At 47.3% G+C, this 26,319-nt stretch overlaps 1 protein-coding gene across 1 annotated transcript in view; it reads left to right on the top strand.

The window, feature by feature from the left end:
- Positions 1-26,319, top strand: part of GFOD2 (glucose-fructose oxidoreductase domain containing 2) — a 53,044-nt gene that overhangs the window by 20,936 nt on the left and 5,789 nt on the right. The window contains exon 2 of the mRNA XM_003917053.3: positions 20,127-20,472. Coding sequence (XP_003917102.1) covers positions 20,214-20,472 — 259 coding nt within the window. The 5' untranslated portion in view covers positions 20,127-20,213. The remainder of the gene's footprint in view (positions 1-20,126; positions 20,473-26,319) is intronic.

Here is a 26,319-nt window from a genome sequence, read left to right on the forward strand (position 1 = left end):
GGTGGTGGGCGCCTTTAGTCCCAGCTACTCGGGAGGCTGAGGCAGGAGCCTGGCATGAACCCGGGAGGCGGAGCTTGCAGTGAGCCGAGATGGCACCACTGCACTTCAACCTGGGCAACAGAGCGAGACTCTGTTTCAAAAAAAAAAAAAACCAACATTATAAAGACTGTTGGCAGGAAAGAAGGATTCTTAGGCACCTTCTGCTGAGGGTCTGACCACTATACAAGCTGCCTAATGAGCAAGTGACCTCTAAAGTTATCCACTGACTCCAGAATTCTCAGAATCTGATTTCTCGCACAGTGAGTGATCCTTCTTTTACTATAATCCTGGCTACTGGCCGGGCTCAGTGGCTCACTCCTGTAATCCCAGCACTTTGGGAGGCCAAGGCAGGCAGATCATCTGAGGTCAGGAGTTCAATACTAGCCTGGCCAACATGGTGAAACCCCATCTCTACTAAAAATACAAAAATTAGCCAGGCATGGTGGCATACGCCTATGATCCCAGCTACTTGGGAGGCTGAGGCAGGAGAATCACTTGAACCCGGGAGGCAGAGGTTGTAGTGAGCTCAGATTGTATCACTGTGCTCCGGACTGGGCGACAGAGTGAGACTCCATCTCAAAAAAAAAAAAAAAAAAAAATCCTGGCTACCTTCATGACGATACTGTGTCACTTGGAGTTCCTGAGCCTTATAACAGAGCGTAGGGCAGGGGTCAGCAAATCTTTTCTGTAAAGGGCCAAATTGTAAATTTTTTTTTTTTTTTTTTTTTTGAGACAGAGTCACTCTGTTGCCCAGGCTGGAGTGCAGTGACGTGATCTCTGTTCACTACAACCTCCGCCTCCCAGGTTCAAGTGATTCTTCTGCCTCCGCCTCCTGAGTAGCTAGGATTACAGGTACACACCCCGAAGCCTGGCTAATTTGTGTATTTTTAGTAGAGACGGTGTTTCATGTGTTGGTCTTGAACTCCTAGCCTCAAGCAATCCGCCTGCCTCAGCCTCTCAAAGTATTGGGATTACAGGTGTGAGCTACTGCACCAGCCTCCAAATTTTAAATATTTTAAGCTGTGTGGGCCATATGGCTTCTGTTGTACCTGCTCTGCTGTTGGTGGTACAAAAGCAACCAAAAAAAAGGAGTATTACCTACTGTGTTCCATCTTACCTGTAAAATTATTTACAAAAACAGTTATCAGATTGGATTTCTCCCACCCCTGTGATAGCTAGTGGGTCGTGGCCTCTAGTTTGGCAGAAGCAGGGGCTCTACAGACTAGCTACACAGAAGGTAAGATGATGTTCGGGCAGTCTGGGAAAAAACAATTCACAAATCTCAGCTTCCACACCAAAGTCTCAACAGTCAGGCCTTTTGGGTTCCATGTTTCTCTTAAGGACACTGCAGTTTCTGTCACTTAGGCTTAGAACTTCAGGGTCTTTTTTTTTTTTTTTTTTTTTGTGGGGGCAGTCATATTTATTGAAGTATAGTTTACAGAACAGTGAAGTTTATCCTTTTTCTGTATATTCTGTGCTATCAGTTTTGACAAATGCTCTCATGTAATCGCCACTCTAGACAAGATATAGAACAGTTTCATCACCCCGCAAAACTTCCCATGCCCCTTTGTTGTCTACACTTGGCCCCAGTTCCAACCTTTGACAACCACTAATCTATTCTCTGTCCCTATAGTTTTGCTTTTCCATTATGGCATTTAAATGGGATCACACAGTATGGTGCCTTTGAGTAGGGCATCTTTCAGTTAGCAGAATGCATTTGAGATTTGTTCATTGTGGCATACATCCGTAGTATGTTCTTTTTATCGCTGAGTAGTTTCCATCGGCATTGATATACTACTGTTCATCTATTCACCAATTGAAGGATATTTGTGTTGATATTGTGTTGATTACAGGATGTGGCAGTTATGAATAAAACTGCTATAGACCTTCATGTATAGGTTTTTGTGTGAATATAAGTTTTCATTTCTCTTGCTAAGTACTAAACCTAGAAGTAGGATTGTTAGGTTGTATGATAGGTATCTATTTAGCTTTGTAAGATGGGAAACTTTTCCAAAGTGGCTATATTATTTTACATTTTCATCAATAATGAATAGTTGCTTCTTACCCTTGCCAGTATTTGATATCAGGTTTTCTGAATTTCAGACTTGTAATGCGTATTTAATACGTTTTAATTTGTATTTCTTTCTTTCTTTCTTTTTTTTTTTTTTTTTTTGAGAGAGAGAATCTCACTCTGTCGGCCAGGCTGGAGTGCAATGGCGCAATCTCAGCTCAATACAACCTCTGCCTCTTGGGTTCAAACGATTCTCCTGCCTCTGCCTCCTGAGTAGCTGGGATTACAGGCATGCACCACCACACCTGGCTAATTTTTTTTTTTTTTTTTTTTTCCTAGTAGGAACGGGATTTCACCATGTTGTCCAGGCTGGTCTCGAACTCCTGACCTCAGATGATCTGCCCGCCTTGGCCTCCCAAAGTGCTGGGATTACAGGCATGAGCCACTGAACCCAGCCTTAATTTTTTGTTTGTTTGTTTGTTTTTGAGACAGTCTTGCTCTGTCACCCAGGCTGGAATGCAGTGGCACCGTCTCGGTTCAGTGCAACCTCTGCCTCCCGACTTCACACAATTCTCCAGTCTCACCCTTCCGAGCAGCTGGGATTACCAGGCACCCGCCACTATGCCTTGCTAATTTTTGTATTTTTAGTAGAGACAGGGTTTCACCATGTTGGCCAGGCTGGTCTTGAACTCCTGACCTCAGGTGATCTGCCCTCCTCAGCCTCCCAAAGTGCTGGGATTACAGGCTTGAGCCACTGTGCCCGGCCTTAATTTGTATTTCTAACTAATGCTGTCTAATGACTATTAATATGGTGAGTTATAGTAATTGATTTTATTACTTTTTTACATTTTTTTTTTTTTCGAAACAGAGTCTCACTCTGTTGCCCAGGCTGGAGTGCAGTGGTGCGAGCTCGGCTCACTGCAACCTCCGCCTCCCAGGTTCAAGCAATTCTCCTGCCTCAGTCTCCCAAGTAGCTGGGATTACAGGCACGTGCTGCCATGCCCAGCTAATTTTTTTGTGTTTTAGTAGAGACGGGGTTTTACCTTGTTGCCCAGGCTGGTTGTGAACTCCTGAGCTCAGGCAATCTGCCCACCTCAGCCTCCCGAAGTGCTGAGATTACAGGTGTGAGCCTCCGCATCTGGCCTATTTTTTATTGTTTTGAGGCAGGGTCATGCTCTTGTTGCCCAGGCTGAAGTGTAGTGGTACAAACATGGCTCACTGCAACCTCCACCTCCCGGGCTCAAGTGTTCCTCCCATCTTAGCCTCCTGAGTAGCCACAGGTGTGTGCCACTGCACCTGGCTTTTTTTTGTTTTTTTGTAAAGACAGGGTTTCACCATGTTCACCAGGCTGGTCTTGAATTCCTGGCCTCAAGCAATCCATCTGCCTTGGCCTCCAAAAATACTGGGATTACAGGTGAACCACTGCACCTGGCCTTTTTTTTTTTCAGTTAAACATTTTGCTATCCAGGCTGGGAGCGGTGGCTTGCTCCTGTTATCCCAGCACTTTGGGAGGCTGAGGCTGGTGGATTGCTTGAGGCCTGGAGTTCGAGACCAGGCTGGCCAACATGGCAAAACCCCTTCTCTACAAAATGTACAAAAATTAGCCAGGCGTGGTGGTACACATCTGTGGTCCCAGCTACTCAGGTGGCTGAGGCAGGAGAATCACCTGAACCCAGGAGGCGGAGGTTGCAGTAAGCTGAGATCGCACTACTGCATTCCAGTCTGGGTGACACAGTGAGACTGTCTCAAAACAAACAAAAAAAACCCATATTCTCCTATCCAATAGTAGTTGATTTTAGAATGTTGAGTCAGCCTTGCATTCCTGGGATTAAACCCCTCTTGGTCATGGTGTATTTTATTTTATTTTATTTTTTATTATTGATTTTTTGTTTTGTTTTGTTTTGTTTTGTTTGTTTGTTTCTGAGATGGAGTCTTGCTCTGTCGTCCAGGCTGGAGTGCAGTGGCGTGATCTCAGCTCACTGCAAGCTCCGCCTCCTGGGTTCACGCCATTCTCCTGCCTCAGCCTCCCGAGTAGCTGGGACTACAGGCGCCCGCCACCTCGCCCAGCTAGTTTTTTGTATTTTTTAGTAGAGACGGGGTTTCACTGTGTTAGCCAGGATGGTCTCGATCTCCTGACCTCGTGATCCACCCGTCTTGGCCTCCCAAAGTGCTGGGATTACAGGCTTGAGCCACCGCGCCTGGCAATTTTTTGTATTTTTTAGTAGAGACGGAGTTTCACTGTGTTAGCCAGGATGGTCTCGATCTCCTGACCTCATGATCTGCCTGCCTCGGCCTCCCAAAGTTCTGGGATTACAGGCGTGAGCCACTGTGCCCGGCCTTGTTTTGTTTTTTAAGAGATGAAGTCTTGCTCTGTCACCCAGGCTGGAGTGCTAGTGGTGCAATATCAGCTCACTGCAGCCTCTGCCTCCCTGGTTCCAGCGATTCTCCTGCCTCAGTCTCCTGGGTAGTTTGGATTACAGGCACATGCCAGCATGCCTGGCTAATTTTTGTATTTTCAGTAGAGATAGGATTTCACCATGTTGGCCAGGCTTGTCTCAAACTCCTGATCTCAGGTAATCTGCCCACCTTGGCCTCCCAAAGTGCTAGGATTACAGATGTGAGCCACCACACCTGGCCAGTGTGTTGCCTTTTAACTCATTGCTAGATTTAATTTGCTAATATTTTATTGAGGATTTTTGTGCCTAAGTTTATGAGAGGTGTTGGTCTATAGGTCAGTTTTTTTTTTTTTTTGGCTCTCCCACCCCCTGATAATCCCAAATCCTAGTGATAACTGTCTGCTCCATTTCATTCTAATTTCTAAAATGGAGGGAACTCCATTAGACCCTTCTTATGTCTTACCTGATATCCTAACTGGTTCTCTGTGTCTAGTGTCTCCTAAACTCTATCCTACCTACATCTTTCTGCCAAATTAAAGAAAAAAAATTCAGGCCGGGCGCAGTGGCTCACGCCTGTAATCCCAACACTTTGGGAGGCCGAGGCGGGCAGATCACCAGAGGTCAGGAGTTCGAGACCAGCCTGGCCAATATGGGAAAACCCCGTCTCTACTAAAAATACAAAAATTAGCTGGGCATGATGGCGGGCACCTGTAATCCCAGCTACTCGGGAGGCTGAGGCAGGAGAATTGCTTGAACCTGGGAAGCGGAGGTTGCAGTGAGCCAAGATCACACCACTGCACTCCAGCCTGGGTGACAGAGCAAGACTCCATCTCAAAAAAAAAAAAAAAAGAAAAAAGAAAAAAAAAACAGTTCAGTGGTTCTTATTGCTTACCTACATTAGTCAAGGTCTAGGCAGGAAACAGTGTACTCAAAGGGTTAATTAAAAACTCTTTAATGAAGGGATTATTCACAATAGTGTGAGTAGTAAAGGAAACATACAAGGGATGGTGGAGCACCCAGGGACTGGCAAGATAGTGTCACCATGCCAGGTGCAATGATGGAGTGGGGATGTGTCACTGGAACCTAGCAAAAGCTATGGTCATGGGAGAGAGGGGTCCTCCAAAGGAGCTGTGACCTTGGTTAAGGAACACAGCTCCTGCCGGAACCACATCCTGGCAGGGAGAGAAGGCAGAGAATAAACACCTTGGCCTTTCTTCCTTCTCGCTGATCTCTTCCTGGTTCTTTCTCTTGGCTGGACTCAGATGGAAGCCAGAGGACCTGGAGCCCAGGCCTTTAGAGACTGACCTGACTCCAGAGACAAAAAGCGGGGCAGAGAGGATCAGGTAGGGAAGGAGGAGCAGACCAAGAATACCGAGCACACCCACCTGTCAAAATCCAAACTCCTGAGATTAACACTTTATGCCACCAGCTCTGGCTCCTACTCACCTTGCTAACTTGTCACCCCTGAAATTAGGACTTTTAATCTTTTTATGTCCCACAGCTCCCTTGTCAGCTCCTCAGGAAAGGTGAGATGTATGAACAGGTTAGTATTGGTTTTGTACAGTGGATAAGAGGCAAACAGTCACCCCCCAGGGCAGACAGCGGAAGGAACTTCCCTGGCTCACACTCATCACAAAGGATGGAAGAAGAGTTGCTCCACAATGCACATGTTACAAAATGACTGTTTTTCTTTCTTGTTTTTATAGAGGCTCAGAGAAGCAAAGTAACTTGCTCAAGGTTTCATGCTGGTTGCAGCAGGTCATGCACACAGCCAGGCATGGAATCTTGGGAGAGTTACCTCGCCTCTTTGAGCATGTTGTCTCATCTGTACAACAGGGTTGCATGGACCCAGGGACGGACTAAACACTGGCTGGCCTATTAAACTCACTTCATATTAGCTCAAAATTATGACCTTCGTATTTCTACCCAACTTTTGAAGAAGAGACATCTAAGTCACAGATGGTTAATAGATATCTTTTTTTAAGAAAAAGATTCCCTATGTGCTGACGCGTATCTAATTGGCCAGGCCCAATTATAGGTATTTTACAAATATTAACTCAATCCTTAAATCCCCTGTGAGGTAGATAAAATTTCCCCATTTTACAGATGAGGAAATGGAGATACAGAGTGACTAAGGGACTTACTGAGGTCACTCAGCTGGTAAATGACAGAGCCAGGATTTGAACCCAGGCAAGGCCTTGTGAAATTATATATAGCCTGTCTTGCCAAGGCACCCTTCATTGCTGACCAGCATGTGGTGATGGGAAATGCATGTGGCCTTGGCAGGACTGGGTTTGTGGAGATCTTTGGAGGCATGTGAAGGATATGTGCAAGGATATTAAAGACAAAGAGTGGGGAAATTTTAGGGGTGAGAAAGCGTAACCACTGAAATAAACAAGGAAAACCAGCTCTGCCTGCTTGGGCAGGAAATAGCTAGTCAGCAAGCCTGCCTGCCTTCATGCCATCTGGCTTCCTCGGGGACCAGCCAGTACCCCTTTATGGGTGTTTGGGTGTTAATGAAGCTTCCTCTTGAGTCAGTGGCAATAAAACAGGTTATTAAAATTTTTTCTAGTCCATTCTGTTTTTTTTTTTTTTTTTTTTTGAGACGGAGTCTCGCTCTGTCACCCAGGCTGGAGTGCAGTGGCCGGATCTCAGCTCACTGCAAGCTCCGCCTCCCGGGTTCACGCCATTCTCCGGCCTCAGCCTCCCAAGTAGCTGGGACTACAGGCGCCCGCCACCTCGCCCGGCTAGTTTTTTTTGTATTTAATAGAGACGGGGTTTCACCGTGTTAGCCAGGATGGTCTCGATATCCTGACCTCGTGATCCGCCCGTCTCGGCCTCCCAAAGTGCTGGGATTACAGGCTTGAGCCACCGCGCCTGGCCCCATTCTGTTGTTTTAAGCTACCGATACTTAAATTTTTTTTTTTTTTCACTTCACATTGGCTCAAAATTATTATCCTCATATTCCTACACAGCTTTTGAAGAGGAGACATCTAAGTCGGTCATAGATACGTAACAGAGCTTAAAAAAAAAATTCCCTATGTAGTACAACTAGAGTGAGAAGGAACAGTGTGAGAGTGGAAGAAGTGTGCCCTGGTCATGAATTTACAGAAGACATGGACTGTGTCTCACTCCCTTAGCCCTGTAACAGTTGGTAATTAATGACCAACAAAATTTGGGTTGGCATGGTGGCTCATGCCTGTAATCTTAGCACTTTGGGAGGCCAAGGTGGGCGGAATTCGAGACCAGCCTGGCCAACATAGCGAAACCCTGTCTCTACTAAAAATACAAAAATTAGCCAGGTATGGTGGCGCATGCCTGTAATCCCAGCTACTCGGAAGGCCGAGACAGGATAATCACTTGAACTCGGGAGGCTGAGGTTGCAGTGAGCCAAGATCATGCTACAGCACTCCAGCTTGGGTGACAGGAGACTGTATCAAAAAACAAAACAAAACAAAAAACCTTAAGTAGAATCTCACTGTTTATCTAATGCTGCATACTTGACACTGTCAAGCCCGGCATAGGCCATAATCTCTATAAATAATGTTCAAAACACTCAAAGTGACTCAAAAGAAGAAGGAGTCGGAGATTATGAACAGGTAAGATATGGTGGCTTGACCTGTTTTCTAAGAAAACTAGAAGAGGGCTGTATGCAGAATTAGCAGAGAAAGAGAGAGAGGGGTGGCCAGGCCTATGGCCCAGCATCTGTGAATCCCCAGCACTTTGAAGGTCAAGGTGGGTGGATCACCTGAGGCCGGCAGCTCCTGAGACTAGCCTCCCACTGACATGGCAGGAACCCTGTCCTCTACTAAAAAGACATACAAAAATTAGCTGGGTATGGTGGTGCGGCTCAGTAATCAGAATTTACTAGAAGCTGAGGCCGAGAATCGCTGAACTGAGGCGCTTAAGGCTGCGTGAGTCGAGAGATTGCACGCATTACACTCCAGCTTTTGTGGGTGATAGGAGGGAGATCATCCAAAGAGAGGAGGACATGGAGAAGTAGAAAAGGAAATGCAGGTGACTGAGTGGGCCACAGACACTGCCTACAATAGAAAGAAAGAAAGATGGTTATGATAAAACAGAACCCCAGTGAGAGTATGAGGCAAGCCAAGCTTCACAGTCACAGAGAGCAAGATAGAGGCAATGAATTGCAGTCTGATCTGGCGCGTTTCCTGCCGCGTGTAGCCGAGTGGTTCGGCAAAGGAGCAGGCGACTTCCAGAACTGGAGCAGCACAGGATGCCACCGGATCATGGCCACAAAACCCAATCCCTTTAACGAGACATTTTCAGCCCAGTATAGCTTTGTCTAAGCAGGAGGAAGAGATGCTGGGCCTTGAAAACGAAATTAAGAAAAACAATTTTGGGTCAAGGTGGCCTGCCTGTAATCCCAGCACCTGAGCCCAGATTTGCATGATCACGAGGCCAGGAGATCGAGACCATCCTGGCTAACACAGTGAAACCTCTCTGCCTCTACTTAAAATACAAAACTAGGCTGGGCCAGGTGGCAGGCGCCTGTAGTCCCAGCTACTCGGGAGGTCGGAGGCAGGAGAATGGCGTGAACCCGGAGGCGGAGCTCTTGCAGTGAGCCGAGATCCGGCCACCTGCACTCCCAGCCTGGGTGGAGGCTAGGAGTTTTAGACTCCCACCTAAAAAAAAGGCCGGGCTGCAGCCTGCCTGTAATCCCAGCACTTTAGATGTGAGACGGGTTGCATCGATGAGGTCAGGAGGATCGTGACCATCCTGGCTAACCCGTGAACTCCTGTCTCTACTAAAAAATACAAAAACTAGTCACAGGTGAAGGAGCCCAGTCCCAGCCACTGGAGGGCTGCTGAGGCAGGAGGAATGAACCCGGGAGGCAGAGCTGCCTGCAGTGAGCCGAGATCCAGCCACTGCACTCCAGCCTGGGCGAGCTGGTGACTCCATTCTCAAAAAAAAAAAAAAAAAAAAAAAAAAAGAGGCCAAGCGCGGTTCAAGCCTGTAATCCTGTGCACTTTGGGAGGCCCCAGACGGGCTGGACTGTAATGCAGGCCAGAGAGACTATCCTGCATGAACACATGGTGAAACTTGCCTCTACTTTAAATACAAAAACTAGCTGCAGAGGTGGCGGGCGCTCTGTAGTCCCAGCTACCGGGAGGCTGAGGTGCAGGAGGAATGCATGAACCTGGGAGGCTACGGAAAGTCAGTGAGCTGAGATCCGGCCACTGCACTCCAGCCTGGGTGACAGAGCGAGACTCCATCTCCAAAAAAGAAAAAAAAAAAAGGAAACAATTTTGCCAGCCATGGTGTCTCACACCTATACTCCCAGCGTTTTGGGTGGCCAGGGAGGATCACTTAGCCAGAATTCAAGACTCAGCCCAAGCAAATATAGTAAGATGCTGTCTCTATATTAAAATTAAAACAAACAAAAAAACCTTTTTTATTAAAAAACCAGGCTCATTGGCTCACGCTTATAATCCCACCACCTTGGGAGGCTGAGCCGAGAGGATCACTTGAGGCCAGGAGTTTGAGACCAGCCTGGGTAACACAGCAAGACCCCATCTCTACAAAAAAATAAAAAATTAGGATGGGCTCGGTGACTCATGCCTATAATCCCAGCACTTCAGGAGGCCCAGGTGGGTAGATAAGCTGAGGTCAGGAGTTTGAGACCAGCCTGGGGAACATGGTGAAACCCCGTCTCTACTAAAAATACAAAAAAATTAGCCAGGTGTGATGGTGCATGACTGTAATACCAGCTAGTCAGGAGGCTGAGGCAGGAGAATCGCCTCAGCCTCAGAGCTTGGGAGGTGGAAGTTGCAGTGAGCCAAGATCGAACCCACTGCATTCCAGCCTGGGTGATAGATCAAGACTCTGTCTTAAAAAACAAACAAACAAAAGTGCATGTCCTAAATGCCACTGGATTGTGGGGGTTTGTTTTTTGGAGTTTTTGGTTTTCTTTTTTTTTTTCTTTTTTTTTGAGACAGGGTCTTGCTCTGTCACCCAGGCTGGAGTGCAGTGGCATGATCATAACCCACTATAGCCTGAAACTCCTGGGCACAAGTCATCCACCTCAGCCTCCCAAAGTGCTGGGATTATAGGCATGAGGCTTTGCACCCAGCCAACACTGAATTGTTCACTTTAAAATGGTTAATTTCAGCTGGATACAGAGTTTCAGTATGGAATGAAGTAGTCCTGGAGGTGGGTGTTGGTGATGGTTGCTCAATACGAATGTATTAGTGCACTGAACTGTACACCTAAAAATGGTTTAAAATGGTAAATTCTATAATGTACACTTTTCCACTTCCCAAAAAAGATTCTAGCCAGGCACCATGGCTCATTCCTGTAATATCAGCAATTTGGGAGGCCAAGGCAGGAGGATTGCTTGGGCCCAGGAGTTTGAGACCAGCCTGGGCAACATGATGGAACCCTGTCTCTACAAAAAATACAAAAAATTAGCCAGGTGTGATTAGCGGGGCGTGATGGCATGCACCTGTAGTCCCAGCCACTTGCTTGAACCCAGGAGGCGGAGGTTGTGGTGAGTTGAGATCGCACTACTCGACTCCAGCCTGGGTGACGGAGTGAGACTCTGTGTTAAAAAAAAAAAAAAATTCCAGGTGTGGTGGCTAATTTGAAATACGGTTCTTTAAGTTATAAGTGATTCTGGGCTGAATATGCAGATGAAGTGCTCTCCCTGGATTTGGCTAGATCAGATAGCTTTTTTTTTTTTTGAGACGGAGTCTCGCTCTGTCGCCCAGGCTGAAGTGTGGTGGCGCCATCTCGGCTCACTGCAAGCTCCACCTCCCAGGTTCATGCCATTCTCCTGCCTCAGCCTCCCGAGTAGCTGGGACTACAGGTGCCCGCCACCTCACCCAGCTAATTTTTTTGTATTTTTAGTAGAGATGGGGTTTCACTGTGTTAGCCAGGATGGTCTCGATCTCCTGACCTCGTGATCCACCCGTCTCGGCCTCCCAAAGTGCTGGGATTACAGGTGTGAGCCACCGCGCCCGGCTCGATCAGATAGCTTTTGCTGGTGTCCCATTAGTAGGACCAGAGGTACATATATCTGTCACTTTGTGTTTGAAATGCAAGCTTTTTATTTAAAAAGTGAGGAGGGATTCCTTTTAGAACCACATTTTCCTTTTTTGTTGTTTTTGTTTTTGAGACAGAGTCTCACTGTGTCACCCAGGCTGGAGTGCAGTGGTGGGATCTTGGCTCACTGCAAGCTCTGCCTCCCGTGTTCACACCATTCTCCTGCCTAAGCCTCCCGAGTGGCTGGGACTACAGGTGCCTACCACCACACCTGGCTAATTTTGTTTTTGTATTTTTAGTAGAGACGGGGTTTCACCGTGTTAGCCAGGATGGTCTTGAACTCCTGACCTCATGATCCGCCCGCCTTGGCCTCCCAAAGTGCTGGGATTACAGGCACGAGCCACTGTGCCCGGCCTTTTTTTTTTTTTTTTAATTATTCTCCTTTATCCCCTTTCTCTACTCTGGTTTCCCTATCCCCTGTAAATGTATTTAGTATGTATCCTTTTGTTTGTAAAAGTTCCTGTGAAGCATTTTTGTTTCTGTGTATGTGTGTGGGGTTTTGTTTTGTTTTGTTTTGTTTGAGACAGAGTCTTGCTCTGTCGCCCAAGCTGGTGTGCAGTGGCATTATCTCAACTCACTGCAACCTCTGCCTCCAGGGTTCAAACAATTCTCCTGCCTCAGCCTCCTGAGTAGCTGGGACTATAGGCGTGCACAATCACACCCAGCTAATTTTTTTTATTTTTTAGTAGAGATGGGGTTTTGTCATGTTGGCCAGGCTGGTCGTGAACTCCTGACCTCAGGTGATTCACCCGCCTCTGGCTCCCAAAGTGCTGGAAGTACAGGTGTGAGCCACTGCACTCAGCCTGTGTGTGTATTTTTAGCTTATATAAATAATGTATTAGAGCTCACTGTGTTTTCTTTTTTTTTTACCAAGTTCATTCATGTGACTATTCATCTAGTATTGTTTCTAACTTGCAGAGAACCCCAGTGGGTACATCCCCCACACTTTACCTGCCCGCTTCTGACCCCCAGATTGTCTCCAACTCTGCACCTCAGACATGATGTGGTAAATATCTTTGTATCCCTTATCAGTGGATCCCTATGAGAATTTCTTTGGGAACACACACACACATGAGTAGAATTTGAGTCATAAAATGCAGTTTTAATTATAAATAAGGCCAGATTACTTCTTACTCGGAACAGCTGTACGATTCTATATCACTATCAGCAGCACGTGAGGATAGAGCCTCCAGTATGTTTTCAAAGGGTAACTTTGGTGTTTCATGGACAAACGTGGCCATCAGAAGCTGGTGACACCAGTGAGTGGGCGCATCCAGAAAACACTTTACTGAGTGCAGTGAATTCATTAATTTATTCATTCACTAATCAGTGGAGGGCCTGCTGTGTTTGTGGCCCTGAGGACACAAAAGAGGAATAAGTTTAGTTCCTATTGCAAGTGTATAGAAGGTCCAGAGGGAGGAGCTCCTCGTGGGGTACAGTCAGAAAAGATTTACAGAGGAGGGAAGATGCAGGGTAGAGAGGAGTTCCAGGAGTTGGTCATCTCAAAGAAAGCAGAAGCTGTGCTATGCAGAGGGACCTACCGCAGTCTTAATTTTTTTTTTTTTTTTTTTTTTGGTCTAGGCACAATGTGGCTTGCTCCTGTAATCCTAGCACTTTGGGAGGCCAGAGTGGGCAGATCACTTGAGGCCAGGAGTTCGAGACCAGCCTGGGTGACATAGTGAAACCCTATCTCTACAGAAAATGCAAAAATTAGCCTGGCACAGTGGTGTGCACCTGTAATCCCAGCTACTCGGGAGGCTGAGATGGGAGGATCCCTTGAGCCTGTGAGGTTGAGGCTGCAGTGAGCCATGATCAAACCACTGCACTCCAGCCTGGGCAACAGAGCAAGAATCTGTCTCAAAATAAAAATTGTGATAATGACCAAGATGAGGAGTAGTTAGCTTTTTTTTTTTTTTTTTTTTTTTTTTTTTTGAGGCGGAGTCTCGCTCTGTCGCCCAGGCTGGAGTGCAGTGGCCGGATCTCGGCTCACTGCAAGCTCCGCCTCCCGGGTTTACGCCATTCTCCTGCCTCAGCCTCCTGAGTAGCTGGGACTACAGGCGCCCGCCACCTCGCCCGGCTAGTTTTTTGTATTTTTTAAGTAGAGACGGGGTTTCACTGTGTTAGCCAGGATGGTCTCGATTTCCTGACCTCGTGATCCGCCCGTCTCGGCCTCCCAAAGTGCTGGGATTACAGGCTTGAGCCACCGCGCCCGGCCAGGAGTAGTTAGCTTTTTAAAGGTAATCGGTAGGCCAGGCATGGTGGCTCACACCTGTGATCCCAGCACTTTGGGAGGCTAAGGCAGGCGGATCGCCTGAGGTCAGGAGTTCAAGACTAGCCTGGCCAACATGGGGAAACCCCATCTGTACTAAAAATTAAAAAATTAGCCAGGCATGATGGCACACGCCTGTAGTCCCAGTTACTCAGGAGGCTGAGGCACAAGAATTGTTTGAACCCAAGAGGCGGAGGTTGCAGTGAGCTGAGATTATGCCACTGCATTCCAGCCTGGACGACAGAGTGAGACTCCATCTCAAAAAAGAATCAATAAATGTAATTGGTAAACAAAGGGACTGTATGGTATTTATAAAATTATTGGTAAAATGATGTTACTGAAGGAAATACATAGAAGTTAAAATAGTTGTGTTAGAGATTTTTCCCTCTTTTTTTTTTTTTTTTTTGTATTTTTTTTTTGGAGACGGAGTCTCGCTCTGTAGCCCAGGCTGGAGTGCTGTGGCCGGATCTCAGCTCACTGCAAGCTCCGCCTCCCGGGTTCACGCCATTCTCCGGCCTCAGCCTCCCGAGTAGCTGGGACTACAGGCGCCCGCCACCTCGCCCGGCTATTTTTTGTATTTCTTAGTAGAGACGGGGTTTCACCGTGTCAGCCAGGATGGTCTCGATCTCCTGACCTCGTGATCCGCCCATCTCGGCCTCCCAAAGTGCTGGGATTACAGGCTTGAGCCACCGCGCCCGGCCTGAGATTTTTCCCTCTTAATGACAGATTTGTCCTTTTAATCATAGTACATAGGGTGAGAAGGTTCAGGAAAGTGTACATATGACAAACAGGACATTTTGTTATGGCTCCAAATGTAGATAATTTTTCACATGTGTTAAACATAGCTCAGAGGTTCTCATCTGGTGGCTACACACTAGGATCACCTGAGGAGCTTTAAAAGTGAATGATAAAAGTGAATGGTGAGGCCAGGCACAGTGGCTCACGACTGTAATCCCAGCACTTTGGGCAACCGAGACGGGCGGATCCCTTGAAGTTGGGAGTTCAAGACCAGTGCCACTCCACTCCAGCCAGGGTGACAGAGTGAGACTCTGTCTCAAAAAAAAAAAAGTGAATAATGGTCACCTCACTTCCATCAGAATGGCTAACCAACAGAAAGCACCAGAAAGTAACAAGGGTTGGTGAGGACGTGGAGAAATCAGAAGGCTTGCACAGTTGGAGGGAATGTAAAATGGTACAGCCACTGTGGAAAACAGTATGTGGTTCCTCAGAAAATTAAAAATCTAATTACCATGGCCTGGCAATTCCACTTCTGGATATATGCTCCAAGCAAATGAAAGCAGAGTCTAGAAGAGATTCTTGTTCACCATGTTCATATCAGTATTATTCACAGTAGCTAAAACGTGGAAGCAATCCAGGTGTCCATTGATAGAGGAATGGATCAGCCATACAATGGCGTATTACTCAGCCTTGACATAGAAGTCCTGACATATGCTACAAGGTTCGTAAGGGTGAACCTTGAAGACATTATGCTAACCGAAATAAGCCCGTGACAGAAGCACAAATAATGTATGATTTCACTTATATGAGGTATCTAAAGTAGTCAAATTCATAGAGACAAAGTAGAATAATGGTTGCCAGGGGCTGGGCTGGGGGTAGAGGGAATGGGAAGTTATTATTTAATGGGAATAATGGGTATTATTTAATGAGTTTTTAGTTTTGCAAGGTGAAAAGAGTTCCAGAGATGGGTGGTGGTGATGGTTACACAACAGTGTAAATGTATTTATTTATTTACTCATTTATTTTATTTTATTTTGAGACAGGTTCTTGCTCTGTTACCCAGGCTGGAGTGCAGTGGCTTGATCTCGGCTCACTGCATCCTCCACCTCCCAGGTTCCAGCAATTCTCCTGTCTCTGCCTCCCGAGTAGCTGGAATTACAGGCACGTGCGACCAGGCCGGCTAATTTTTGTATTTTTAGTAGCGATGGGGTTTCACGATGTTGGTCAGGCTGGTCTCGAACTCCTGACCTCAGGTGATCCACCCTCCTCTGCTTACGAAAGTGCTAGGATTACAGGCGTGAGCCACCGCGCCCAGCTGTAAATGTATTTAATACCACTGATGTATATACTTAAAAATAGTTAAGATGGTCCGGGCGTGGTGGCTCACGCCTGTAATCCCAGCACTTTGGGAGGCCGAGGCGGGTGAATCACAAGATCAGGAGATCAAGACCATCCTGGCTAACTCGGTGAAACGCCGTCTCTACTAAAAATACAAAAAATTAGCCGGGCGTGGTGGCGGGCACCTGTAGTCCCAGCTACACAGGAGGCTGAGGCAGGAGAATGGCGTGAACCCGGGAGGCGGAGCTTGCAGTGAGCCAAGATTGCGCCACTGCACTCCAGCCTGGGCAACAGAGCGAGACTCTGTCTCAAAAAAAAAAAAAAAAAGTTAAGATGGGCTGGGTGTGGTGGCTCACGCCTGTAATCCCAGCACTTTGGGAGTCCAAGGTGGGTAGATCGCTTGAGCTCAGGAGTTCGAGACCAGCCTGGCCAACATGGCGAAACCTTGTCACTACCAAAAATACAAAAATTAGCCGGGGGTGATGGCACACACCTGTAATCCCAGCTACACGTGTGGCTGAGGCAGGAGAATTGCTTGAAACCAGGGAGGGGGAGGTTCCAGTGAGCCGAGATTGCACCACTGCACTCCAGCCTGGGCGACAGAGTGAGACTCTGTCTTTAAAAAAGCAAAAAATGGGCCGGGCGCTGTGGCTTATGCCTGTAATCCCAGCACTTTGGGAGGCTGAAGTGGGCGGATCATGAGGTCAGGAGATTGAGACCATCCTGGCTAACATGGTGAAACCCCATCTCTACTAAAAATACAAAAAAAATTAACCGGGCGTGGCGGCGGGCCCCTGTAGTCCCAGCTACTTGGGAGGCTGAGGCAGGAGAATGGCGTGAACCCAGGAGGCAGAGCCTGCAGTGAGCCGAGGTCACGCCACTGCACTCCAACCTGGGCAACACAACAAGACTCCATCTCAAAAAAAAAAAAAAATGAATTTTATGTATATTGTACCACAATTTTAAAAATTACATTAAAGTTTAAAAAGAGAAAAAATGATGATGATGTGGCCCACATCGCTCTCGTCTGATTCAGTGGGTCTAGGGTCACCAATGACGCTAATACAGAGTGGGGAGCTGCTGGTTTAGCTGAGGGAAATGTTGGATGGGGAACCTGGATATTCTGAGCACACCTACATCTCATCTTGGTTTTCTCACATGACATTGATCCCAAGCAAAGGACTTTTGTTTGGTTTTATTATTTATTGTATAACCCTTGTGATCAGAAGAAAACCTCTACAATGAATAAGGCATAATCATGTCTCAGAAAATTTGGCAAAGTTCAAAAAAAATTGAAAAGAAACAAAAATCATTCATAATCCCATCTACCTCAGCAGCAAATTCAGTAGTATTCTGGTCCTTCTACAGCATTGAATAGAGATATTTTTATAGATATATTACAGATATCCTTATATGTTCTCATACCTATTATACTTCTTTTGTGTGCTTTTAAAAAAAAAACCCATACTTCTAATAGTGTGTGTTTTCCCCTTTCAGTGACTATGTGGTGAATGTCTTTCAGGTTATTGAGGGCCTTCTACTTCATGGTTTTCGGTAGCTCCACAGCATTCTTTGTCTAACCCATTACTTGTATTGGACATCTAGATTGTTTCCCAGTTTTTCATTCTGATAGCCAATGCTATAGTAAATATCTGTATACAAAAAAACCTTTTTTGAGACAGTCTCACTCTGTTGCTCAGGCTGGAGTGCAGTAGCACTGTCATAGCTCACGGCAATCTGGACTCCTGGGCTCAAGCGATCCTCCTACCTCAGCCTCCCAAATAGCTGGGACTATAGGCATGTGCCACTATGCCGGGCTAACTTTTTTTTTTTTTTTAAAGTAGAGATGGGGGTCTCACTATGATGCTTATGCTGGTCTTGAATTGTTGATCTCAAGCAGTCCTCCTGCTTTGGCCCCGCAAAGTGCTGAGATTGCAGACTCATGAGCCACCACACCCAGCCCAATAAAATCTTTTTAAGCATACGCTTTATTTTAGCCAGTTTGATGGAAAAAGTTTTTTGGTATTTTTTTTTTTTCTAGTGAGCATTTTCCTATGTTTGCTACCATAAAAATTTTAATTATACTTAATCTATGTAGCAATTAGTTCTTTCACTTTCCTCTTGAACTGGTTTTTGTTTTCCATTCTTTTTTTTTTTTTTTTTTTTTTTGAGATGGAGTCTCGTTCTGTCACACATGCTGGAGTGCAGTGGCACAATCTGGGATCACTGCAACTTTCACCTCCCAGCTTCAAGTGATTCTCCTGGCTCAGCCCCTCAAGTAGCTGGGACTACAGGCATGTACCACCATACCCGGCTAATTGTTTATATTTTTGGTAGAGACGGGGTTTCACCATGTTGGCCAGGCTGGTCTCGAACTCTTGACTTCAAGTGATCCGTCCGCCTCAGCCTCCCAAAGTGCTGGGATTACAGGCATGAGCCACCGCACGCGACTTCCTTCCTTCCTTCCTTCCTTCCTTCCTTCCTTCCTTCCTTCCTTCCTCCCTTCCTCCCTCCCTCCCTCCCTCCCTCCCTCCCTCTCTCCCTCTCTCCCTCTCTCCCTCCCTCCCTCCCTTCCTCCTTCCCTCCCTCCCTTCCTTCCTTCTTTCCTTATTTTTTTTTAGACAGAGTCTCCCTCTTGTTGCCTAGGTTGGAGTGCAGTGGCGCGATCTCGGCTCACTGCAACCTCTGCCTCCTGAGTTCAAGCAATTCTCCTGCCTCAGCCTCCCGAGTAACTAGGACTACAGGCATGCACCACCACGCCTGGCTAATTTTGTATTTTTAATACAGACGGGGTTGGCCATGTTGGCCAGGCCGGTCTCGAACTCCTGACCTCAGATGATCTGCCCGCCTCAGCCCCCCAAAGTGCTGGGATTACAGGCGTGAGCCACCGCGCCCGGCTTCTTCTTCTTTTTGAGACAGCGGAGTCTCACTCTGTCACCCAGGTAGGAGTGCAATAGTGGCCGGGCGCGGTGGCTCAAGCCTGTAATCCCAGCACTTTGGGAGGCCGAGATGGGCGGATCACGAGGTCAGGAGATCGAGACCACCCTGGCTAACACGGTGAAACCCCGTCTCTACTAAAAAATACAAAAAACTAGCCGGGCGAGGTGGCGGGCGCCTGTAGTCCCAGCTACTCGGGAGGCTGAGACAGGAGAATGGCGGGAACCTGGGAGGCGGAGCTTGCAGTGAGCTGAGATCCGGCCACAGCACTCCAGCCTGGGCAACAGAGCGAGACTCCCTCTCAAAAAAAACAAAACAAAACAAAAAAAAAAAAGGAGTGCAATAGTGTGATCTCGGCTCACTGCAACCTCTGCCTCCTGGGTCAAGTGATTCTCCTTCCTCAGCTTCCTGAGTAGCTGGGATTACAGGCATCTGCCACCATGCCTGGCTAAATTTTTTTGTATTTTTAGTAGAGATGGGGTTTCACCATGTTGACCCAGCTGGTTTTGAACTCTTTACCTCAGGCGATCCACCCACCTTGGCCTCCCAAAGTGCTGGGATTACCGGTGTGAGCCACTGTACCTGGCCTCCACTCTTCTTTTTCTTTGTCATATATAGAATCATGAACTTTTACAGCAAGAAGGAACTTTAAAGATCAATCACTCCCCTTATTATACATTTAAGGCCTTGAAGGTTGAATGGTTTGACCAGGGTTACACAGAAAATTAAGTAGCAGAACAGAGACTTAAATCCAGCTTTATTCATTTTCCATTTTTCCTCCTATCATTCAGTCTCCATGGAAGAAGAAGATTCTACAGTTTTTCATCTTGGAACAGTATTTGTTTTTTCTTTCGAGACAAGGTCTTGCACTGTTGCCCAAGCTGGAATGCAGTAGTGCAATTATAGCTCACTACAGTTGTGAAATCCTGGGCTCATGTGATCCTTTCACCTCAGCCTCCCAGGTAGCTAGGACTAAAATGAGCGCATGCCACCACATCCGGCTATTTTTAAATTTTTTTTTTATAGAGATGACATCTCGCCATGTTGCCCAGGCTACTCTCAAACTCCTGGCCTCAAGTGATCTTCCCACCTCGGCCTCCCAAAATGCTGAGGTTACAGGCGTGCATGAGCCACCATGCCTGGCCTTGAGCCGTATTTCATTTGTGCTTTTCTGGCAGAGAACTTGTTGCTTCCTTATTTGAAAGTAGCCTTCGCACCACTGCACTCCAGCCTGGGCGACAGAGCGAGACTCCATCTGAAAAAAAAGAAGAAGAAAGTAGCCTCAGCTGAGTGTCTTCTCCAGTAATGACCAGTGTAATGCTTGCTATTCTAGGAGCCATGTCTGACCAGGACGTTTGGAAGATCATATCCATGCCGGAGGCTCTTGTGAGGAGATGAGTTGGTAAAGAGAGAGGCCGGGATGAAGATGCTGCCAGGAGTGGGCGTGTTTGGGACTGGCAGCTCCGCCCGAGTTCTGGTCCCACTGCTGAGGGCAGAAGGGTTCACTGTTGAGGCCCTGTGGGGGAAGACTGAGGAGGAGGCAAAGCAGCTTGCTGAGGAGATGAACATCGCCTTCTATACCAGCCGGACTGATGACATCTTGCTGCATCAAGACGTGGATCTGGTGTGCATCAGCATCCCCCCTCCACTCACCCGGCAGATATCCGTGAAGGCTCTAGGTACGCCCAGCAGGCCACGGCAGGGGCAGATCGTGTCTCCCTCTGGGCAGTCCTCTGAGGGTCACTCCCCTCCTCTGAGCTCTCCGTCCTAGGCTCGCATCTGCAGGGAGGAGAACTCTGGGACATCACTTGTCCCTGAAGCAGTGCTTGGGGAGGGCATATTGGGAGTTCTTATAACTATAGGAGAAAAAAGACATAGCCTAACCTACCTCCCATCTATAAATCCCTGAACAGAAATTAAGGAAATACTCTAAGAGACAGCCATCAAGGGGCTGGAGATGGTTCATAAACTTTGAGGTCTATATGAAGTTAGAGGTCCGAGCCCTGGGCGCCGGGGAATTGCTTGTGACTGGTGTGTTTGTTCTCCCATTTCTGGGGCATACAGCACCACAGGAAGGAGAGGCTGTGTAGCAAGGCTACCATTTCCCATGTTTTGTCAGCGTTTGACTATAGTGAGCACACACCCTTCCTGCTGAATTGCAGTCTTGTATTGCCAGAGGACAGGAAGGCTCTGACAGCATTGGCTTCCCTGACAAGATCCGTTGACAGCCTGCTCACATGACATCTCCACTCCCTTGGGAAATTTTGGCTTGGTAACCTCCTGCCCCTGGCTGGGCGTGGCCTGCTGAGCTGTTCTCCTGCAGTTCCCATTGGTCTCTTTCTAGTCAACTGGAGTCAACTTCTTCTCTTTATCTAATATAAATCAGAACCTAGTTTAGTAAGTAAACCAGTAAACATTCAGCCAGCTATTTTTATTTTATTTTAGTTTAGTTTAGTTTAGTTTAGTTTGAGACGGAGTTTCACCGTTGTTGCCCAGGCTGGAGTGCACTGGCGCAATCCCGGTTCACTGCAACCTTCGCCTCCTGGGTTCAAGTGATTCTCCTGCCTCAGCTTCCTGAGTAGCTGGGATTACAGGCACCCGCCACCATACTCAGCTAATTTTTGTATTTTTAGTAGAGACAGGGTTTCACTGTGTGAGCTGGGATGGTCTCGAACTCCTGACCTCAGGTGATCTATCCGCCTCGGCCTCTCAAAGTGCTGGGATTACAGGTGTGAGCCACCGTGCCCAGCACTTTCTTTTTTTCTTTTGAGACAGAGTCTCGCTCTGTCACCCAGGCTGGAGTGCAGTGGCGCAATCTCCACTCACTGCAAGCTCCGCCTCCCGGGTTCACACCATTCTCCTGCCTCAGCCTCCCAAGTAGCTGGGACTACAGGTGCCTGCCACCATGCCCGGCTAAATTTTCTGTATTTTTAGTAGAGACGGGGTTTCACTTTGTGAGCTGGAATGGTCTTGATCTCCTAACCTCATGATCCGTCCGCCTCAGCCTCCTAAAGTGCTGGGATTACAGGCGTGAGCCACCACGCCCGGCCTACATTTTATTATTATTATTATTATTATTTTTATTTTTTTAGATGGAGTCTCACTCTGTTGCCCAGGCTGGAGTATGCACTGGCACAGTCTTGGCTCACTGCAACCTCCACCTCCCAGTTCAAGCGATACTCCTGCCTCGGCCTCGCAAGTAGCTGGAACTACAAGCGTGTGCCACCATGCCTGGCTAATTTTTGTATTTTTAGTAGAGATGGGGTTTTGCCATGTTGGCCAGGCTGGTCTTGAACTCCTGACCTCAGGTGATCCACCCGCCTTGGCCTCCCAAGGTGCTGGGATTACAGACATGAGCCACCACACCCAGCCTCAATTATTTTTTTTAGTGCCTCCTGTGTGCCAGTCACTGTCCTGATGTCATTTTGGACATTCAAAGCTGTGTTAGATTGGACCCCTCCCTGCCTTCAGATTTTATAGTCCAATTGAGGCAACTAGAAATAACACACATTACAAGGTAGATGACAGAAGACATAGTCACAATTCAAGTAGCATATACTTACTTGACTGAGTAACTGTTTTATGTGAGGTGATAGGAGCCAAGTGTCTCTTTGATGCAGCTGAAGATCTCTAGGTCCAGGAATTGGTGCCATGAGGCTGTCCTCCACTCTTCCTGACCACTGCCATGGTGGAAAACCTCGGGGTCTGCTACTTATCTCTCCCTCATTCTGAGGAATGTCATACGAAGGTGTCTGTCATCTCTGGTCCTGTGGGTGGGGAAGGATAAATGTTCATTGAAGTGAGAAAGAACTTTAGTCTGTCTGGTTGTCAATTTGGAGCAAGTAAGTTTTGGCCTTATTTGTTTCTTCCAGAGAGCTCTCTCTGAGGATGTGTGACATTGGAGTTGTTCATTCATTGGTCACCAAATACTTGGGAGGTCAGACGGTGGCTCCCAGATTGAATTCAGAAATAGACCTAAGTCAACACTTTAGCAGCAAGTTGGTTCAAGGGGAAGCAAGCCGCTATGGTCACTTGACTCCTTGCCATCCCTTGTGGCTTGAATGCAGGCTGGAAAGGTGAGGTGTGTCCAGAGCCAGAGCCCTGGAGGCTCTCTGTCTTCTTCCTGAATTTTAGGGTTCCCCACGTAGACCATTTCCAAGCTGTACAGGAGGAAGGAGAAAACCCCAGGGTTCTTTGGCAGCAAGCTTGCTTTTTTTCTGGTTCTTGGTATGCTCCACCAGCAGCATCATCACCTGGGGTTTGTTAGAAATCTGAATTCTCAGCCGGGTGTGGCGGCTCACACCTTTAATCCCAGCACTTTGGGAGGCCGAGGCGGGCGGATCGTGAGGTCAAGAGATCGAGACCATCATGGCCAACATGGTGAAACCCCATCTCTATTAAAAATATAAGAATTAGCTGGGCATGGTGGAGGGCGCCTGTAGTCCCAGCTACTCAGGAGGCTGGGGCAGGAGAATCACTTGAACCCAGGAGGCGGAGGTTGCAGTGAGCCGAGATCATGCCATTGCACTCCAGGCTGGGCGACAGAGCGAGATGCCATCTCAAAAAAAAAAAAAAAAAAAGAAAAGAAATCTGAATTCTCAGCTAGGCAACATAGTGGGATCCCGTCTCCACAAAAAAAGTTTAAAAGTTAGCCAGGCATGGTGGCAGATGACTGGTGCCAGCTACTCGGAAGGCTGAGGCAGAAGGATCGCTTGAGCCCAGGAGATAGAGGCTGCAGTCAGCAGTGATCATGCACTCCAGCTTGAGTGACAGAGTAAGACTGTCTCAAAGGCAAACAAACAAAAAGAAATCTAAATTCTTAGGCCCCAGTCCAAACCTACTGAATGTCTGGGATCCAGCTATCTGTGTCTGAACAAGCCTTGCAGGTGACTCTGGTGGACATTAAGGATTGAGAGCCACTGATCCAATCATTTTGAATTAAACTGAGGCCCAGGAACATTAAGGAATGACACCTTGGTTACATTTCACCAAGTCTTCGTGCTGTGATTTTTCTCTCCTTGCTAGAGCTTTGTATTTTTACCTTACTTCTAAGGCCATGAGATCATTTCTTGCCCTTGTTGTTACTAGTTTTTCCTAAAATTAATGATTGAACTTACCTTCCAGAGATAGACTTTTCATATGACAGCTCTTTTTATAGCATCTTGTTTTCTGCTTTGGTCTTCATCTTCTACCTCCGATTTTATCCTTAAAGCTTTCCTGTCAATTTCTTAAAGGGGAGAGGGGAAGAGCCCTAATATATTTCATTCTTCAGTTCAGAAGTGGTTCAGGAAATTGTATTTTAAGTGCAAGGTGCCCCAGCATTTTTGAATGTTTTCTTAAGTCTGTCACCTTTAAAAGGTGGGCTTCTGTGCCCAATTCTTGGCACTTCTGTGGTTCATTAGAAAAACACTTTGCAGGCCAGGCGCAGTGGCTTATACCTGTAATCCCAGCACTTTGGGAGGCCGAGGCGGGCAGATCACGAGGTCAGGAGTTCGAGACCAGCCTGACCGACGTAGTGAAACCTCGTCTATACTAAAAATACAAAAATTAGGCCGGGCGTGGTGGCTCAAGCCTGTAATCCCAGCACTTTGGGAGGCCGAGACGGGCGGATCACGAGGTCAGGAGTTCGAGACCATCCTGGCTAACACGGTGAAACCCCGTCTCTACTAAAAAAATACAAAAAACTAGCCGGGCGAGGTGGTGGGCGCCTGTAGTCCCGGCTACTCGGGAGGCTGAGGCAGGAGAATGGCGTAAAAACCCGGGAGGCGGAGCTTGCAGTGAGCTGAGATCCGGCCACTGCACTCCACCCTGGTCGACACAGCGAGACTCCGTCTCAAAAAAAAACAAAAACAAAAACAAAAACAAAAAAAAAAGAAGAAAGCATTTTTGTAGAGACAGGATCTCCCTATGTTGTTCAAACTGGCCTCAAACTCCTAACCTCAGGCAATCATCCTACTTTGGCCCCCGCAAAGTGCTGGAATTATAGGTAGGAGCCACTGTGCCTAGCAGATTTCAGCTTCTCTAATCTCTCCCTTGACTTCCTGGCAGGAAAGCTAGATAAACTCAGGTAGACATGTCTTTCATGGCTACCCAAAGACCCTGTACAACTAGCCCGCAGGAGCCTGTTTAACTCAAGATGTCCTTTCAGTCCCACACTGATACTATTGGGTCCTAAGTTTAAGCATGCTGTTGTTCAGGGTTGGGCACGGTGCCTCACACCTCTAATCCAGCACTTTGGGAGGCCAAGGCGGGCAGATTGCTTGAACTCAGGAATTAAAGACCAGCCTGGGCAACATGATAAAACCCCATCTTTACCAAAAATACAGAAAATTAGCTGAGCACAGTGGTGTGCACCTGTGGTCCCAGCTACTTGGGAGGCTGAGGTGGGAGGTTAGCTTGAGCCCCGGAGGCAGAGGTTGCAGTGAGCCAAGATTATACCACTGCAGTCCAGCCTGGGTAACAAAACAGGACCCCATCTAAAAAAACAAAAGCATACTGTTTTTCAGGTTCAAGAAGAGAGGCCTTTCTCCCTTTCCTCACCTCTTGAGGCATGAAACAGGGATTCCTTATCCTAGTTTTATTACCACCAAACTCCTAGCAGTCATAAAAGTCCTTTTTCCTCTCAACCCACCTCCTCGCTGCCTCACACTGCAGTATCCACTCTGTCGCCAGCAGTGAGGCATTATAGCAGGAGGCTTCTGAGGTGGTCAGAGTGGCAGCTCTCAAATGGGGTGTCTGAGAACCTCATTTCCTCCTTACATCCCTCCCTGGTCAGCCATATGTGTTCAGCAGCCAAATGGCAGAATTCACCCCCAGAACTGTGATTGTCTTATCCCTAATCTGGAAGGCCCACAAGTGTGGAGAAGCACTGGAGACCCTCCAGAAGCAGTAGTGCTAGCAGTCAGGGGCTACTCTCCCTGCTGGGCCCCATGCAAAGCCTGGCCACCCTACCCCAGGTATGTGACACTTGGCTGACCGTTCTTTATTGTCCTGCTAGTACCTGTTGAAAAGCTTCTTTTATTAAAGAAGAGCAGGAGATTGAAGTGTCATAAATTGAAAAGATTGAATGATGTCATAGACTACCGACCCATATGCCTTATTCCTTGCTACAGAACTGAGGTTTGTAATCCTGGGAGTTCAAGCCTAAGATGCCCATAAGTACGAATAACATGCTCTGTGGGGTTCTTCAGGGTCAAGGCGGCAGAGGTGGGGGTAGGAAGTAAGAAGAGCTGGAAGGGTTGACCAGAGGCACCAATTTGTCTCCTGTGGGCTTGGTCGGGATGTGAGCTACCAGGGGGCCAGGCTGGGCCTGACTCTCAGAGAGGCCTGATAAACAGTACATATGATAAAACAACTCCTGTATGTTCATTTTGATTTTATTTGTTTTTTGAGACAGAGTCTTGCTCTGTCATCCAGGCTGGAGTACAGTGGCTCAATCATAACTCACTACAGCCTCTAACTCCTGGACTCAAGTGATTCTTCCACCCTAGCCTCCTGTGTATCTGGGACTACAGCTGTGTACTGCC

Source organism: Papio anubis, chromosome 18, assembly GCF_008728515.1.
Source record: "Papio anubis isolate 15944 chromosome 18, Panubis1.0, whole genome shotgun sequence".
NCBI lineage: Eukaryota > Metazoa > Chordata > Mammalia > Primates > Cercopithecidae > Papio > Papio anubis.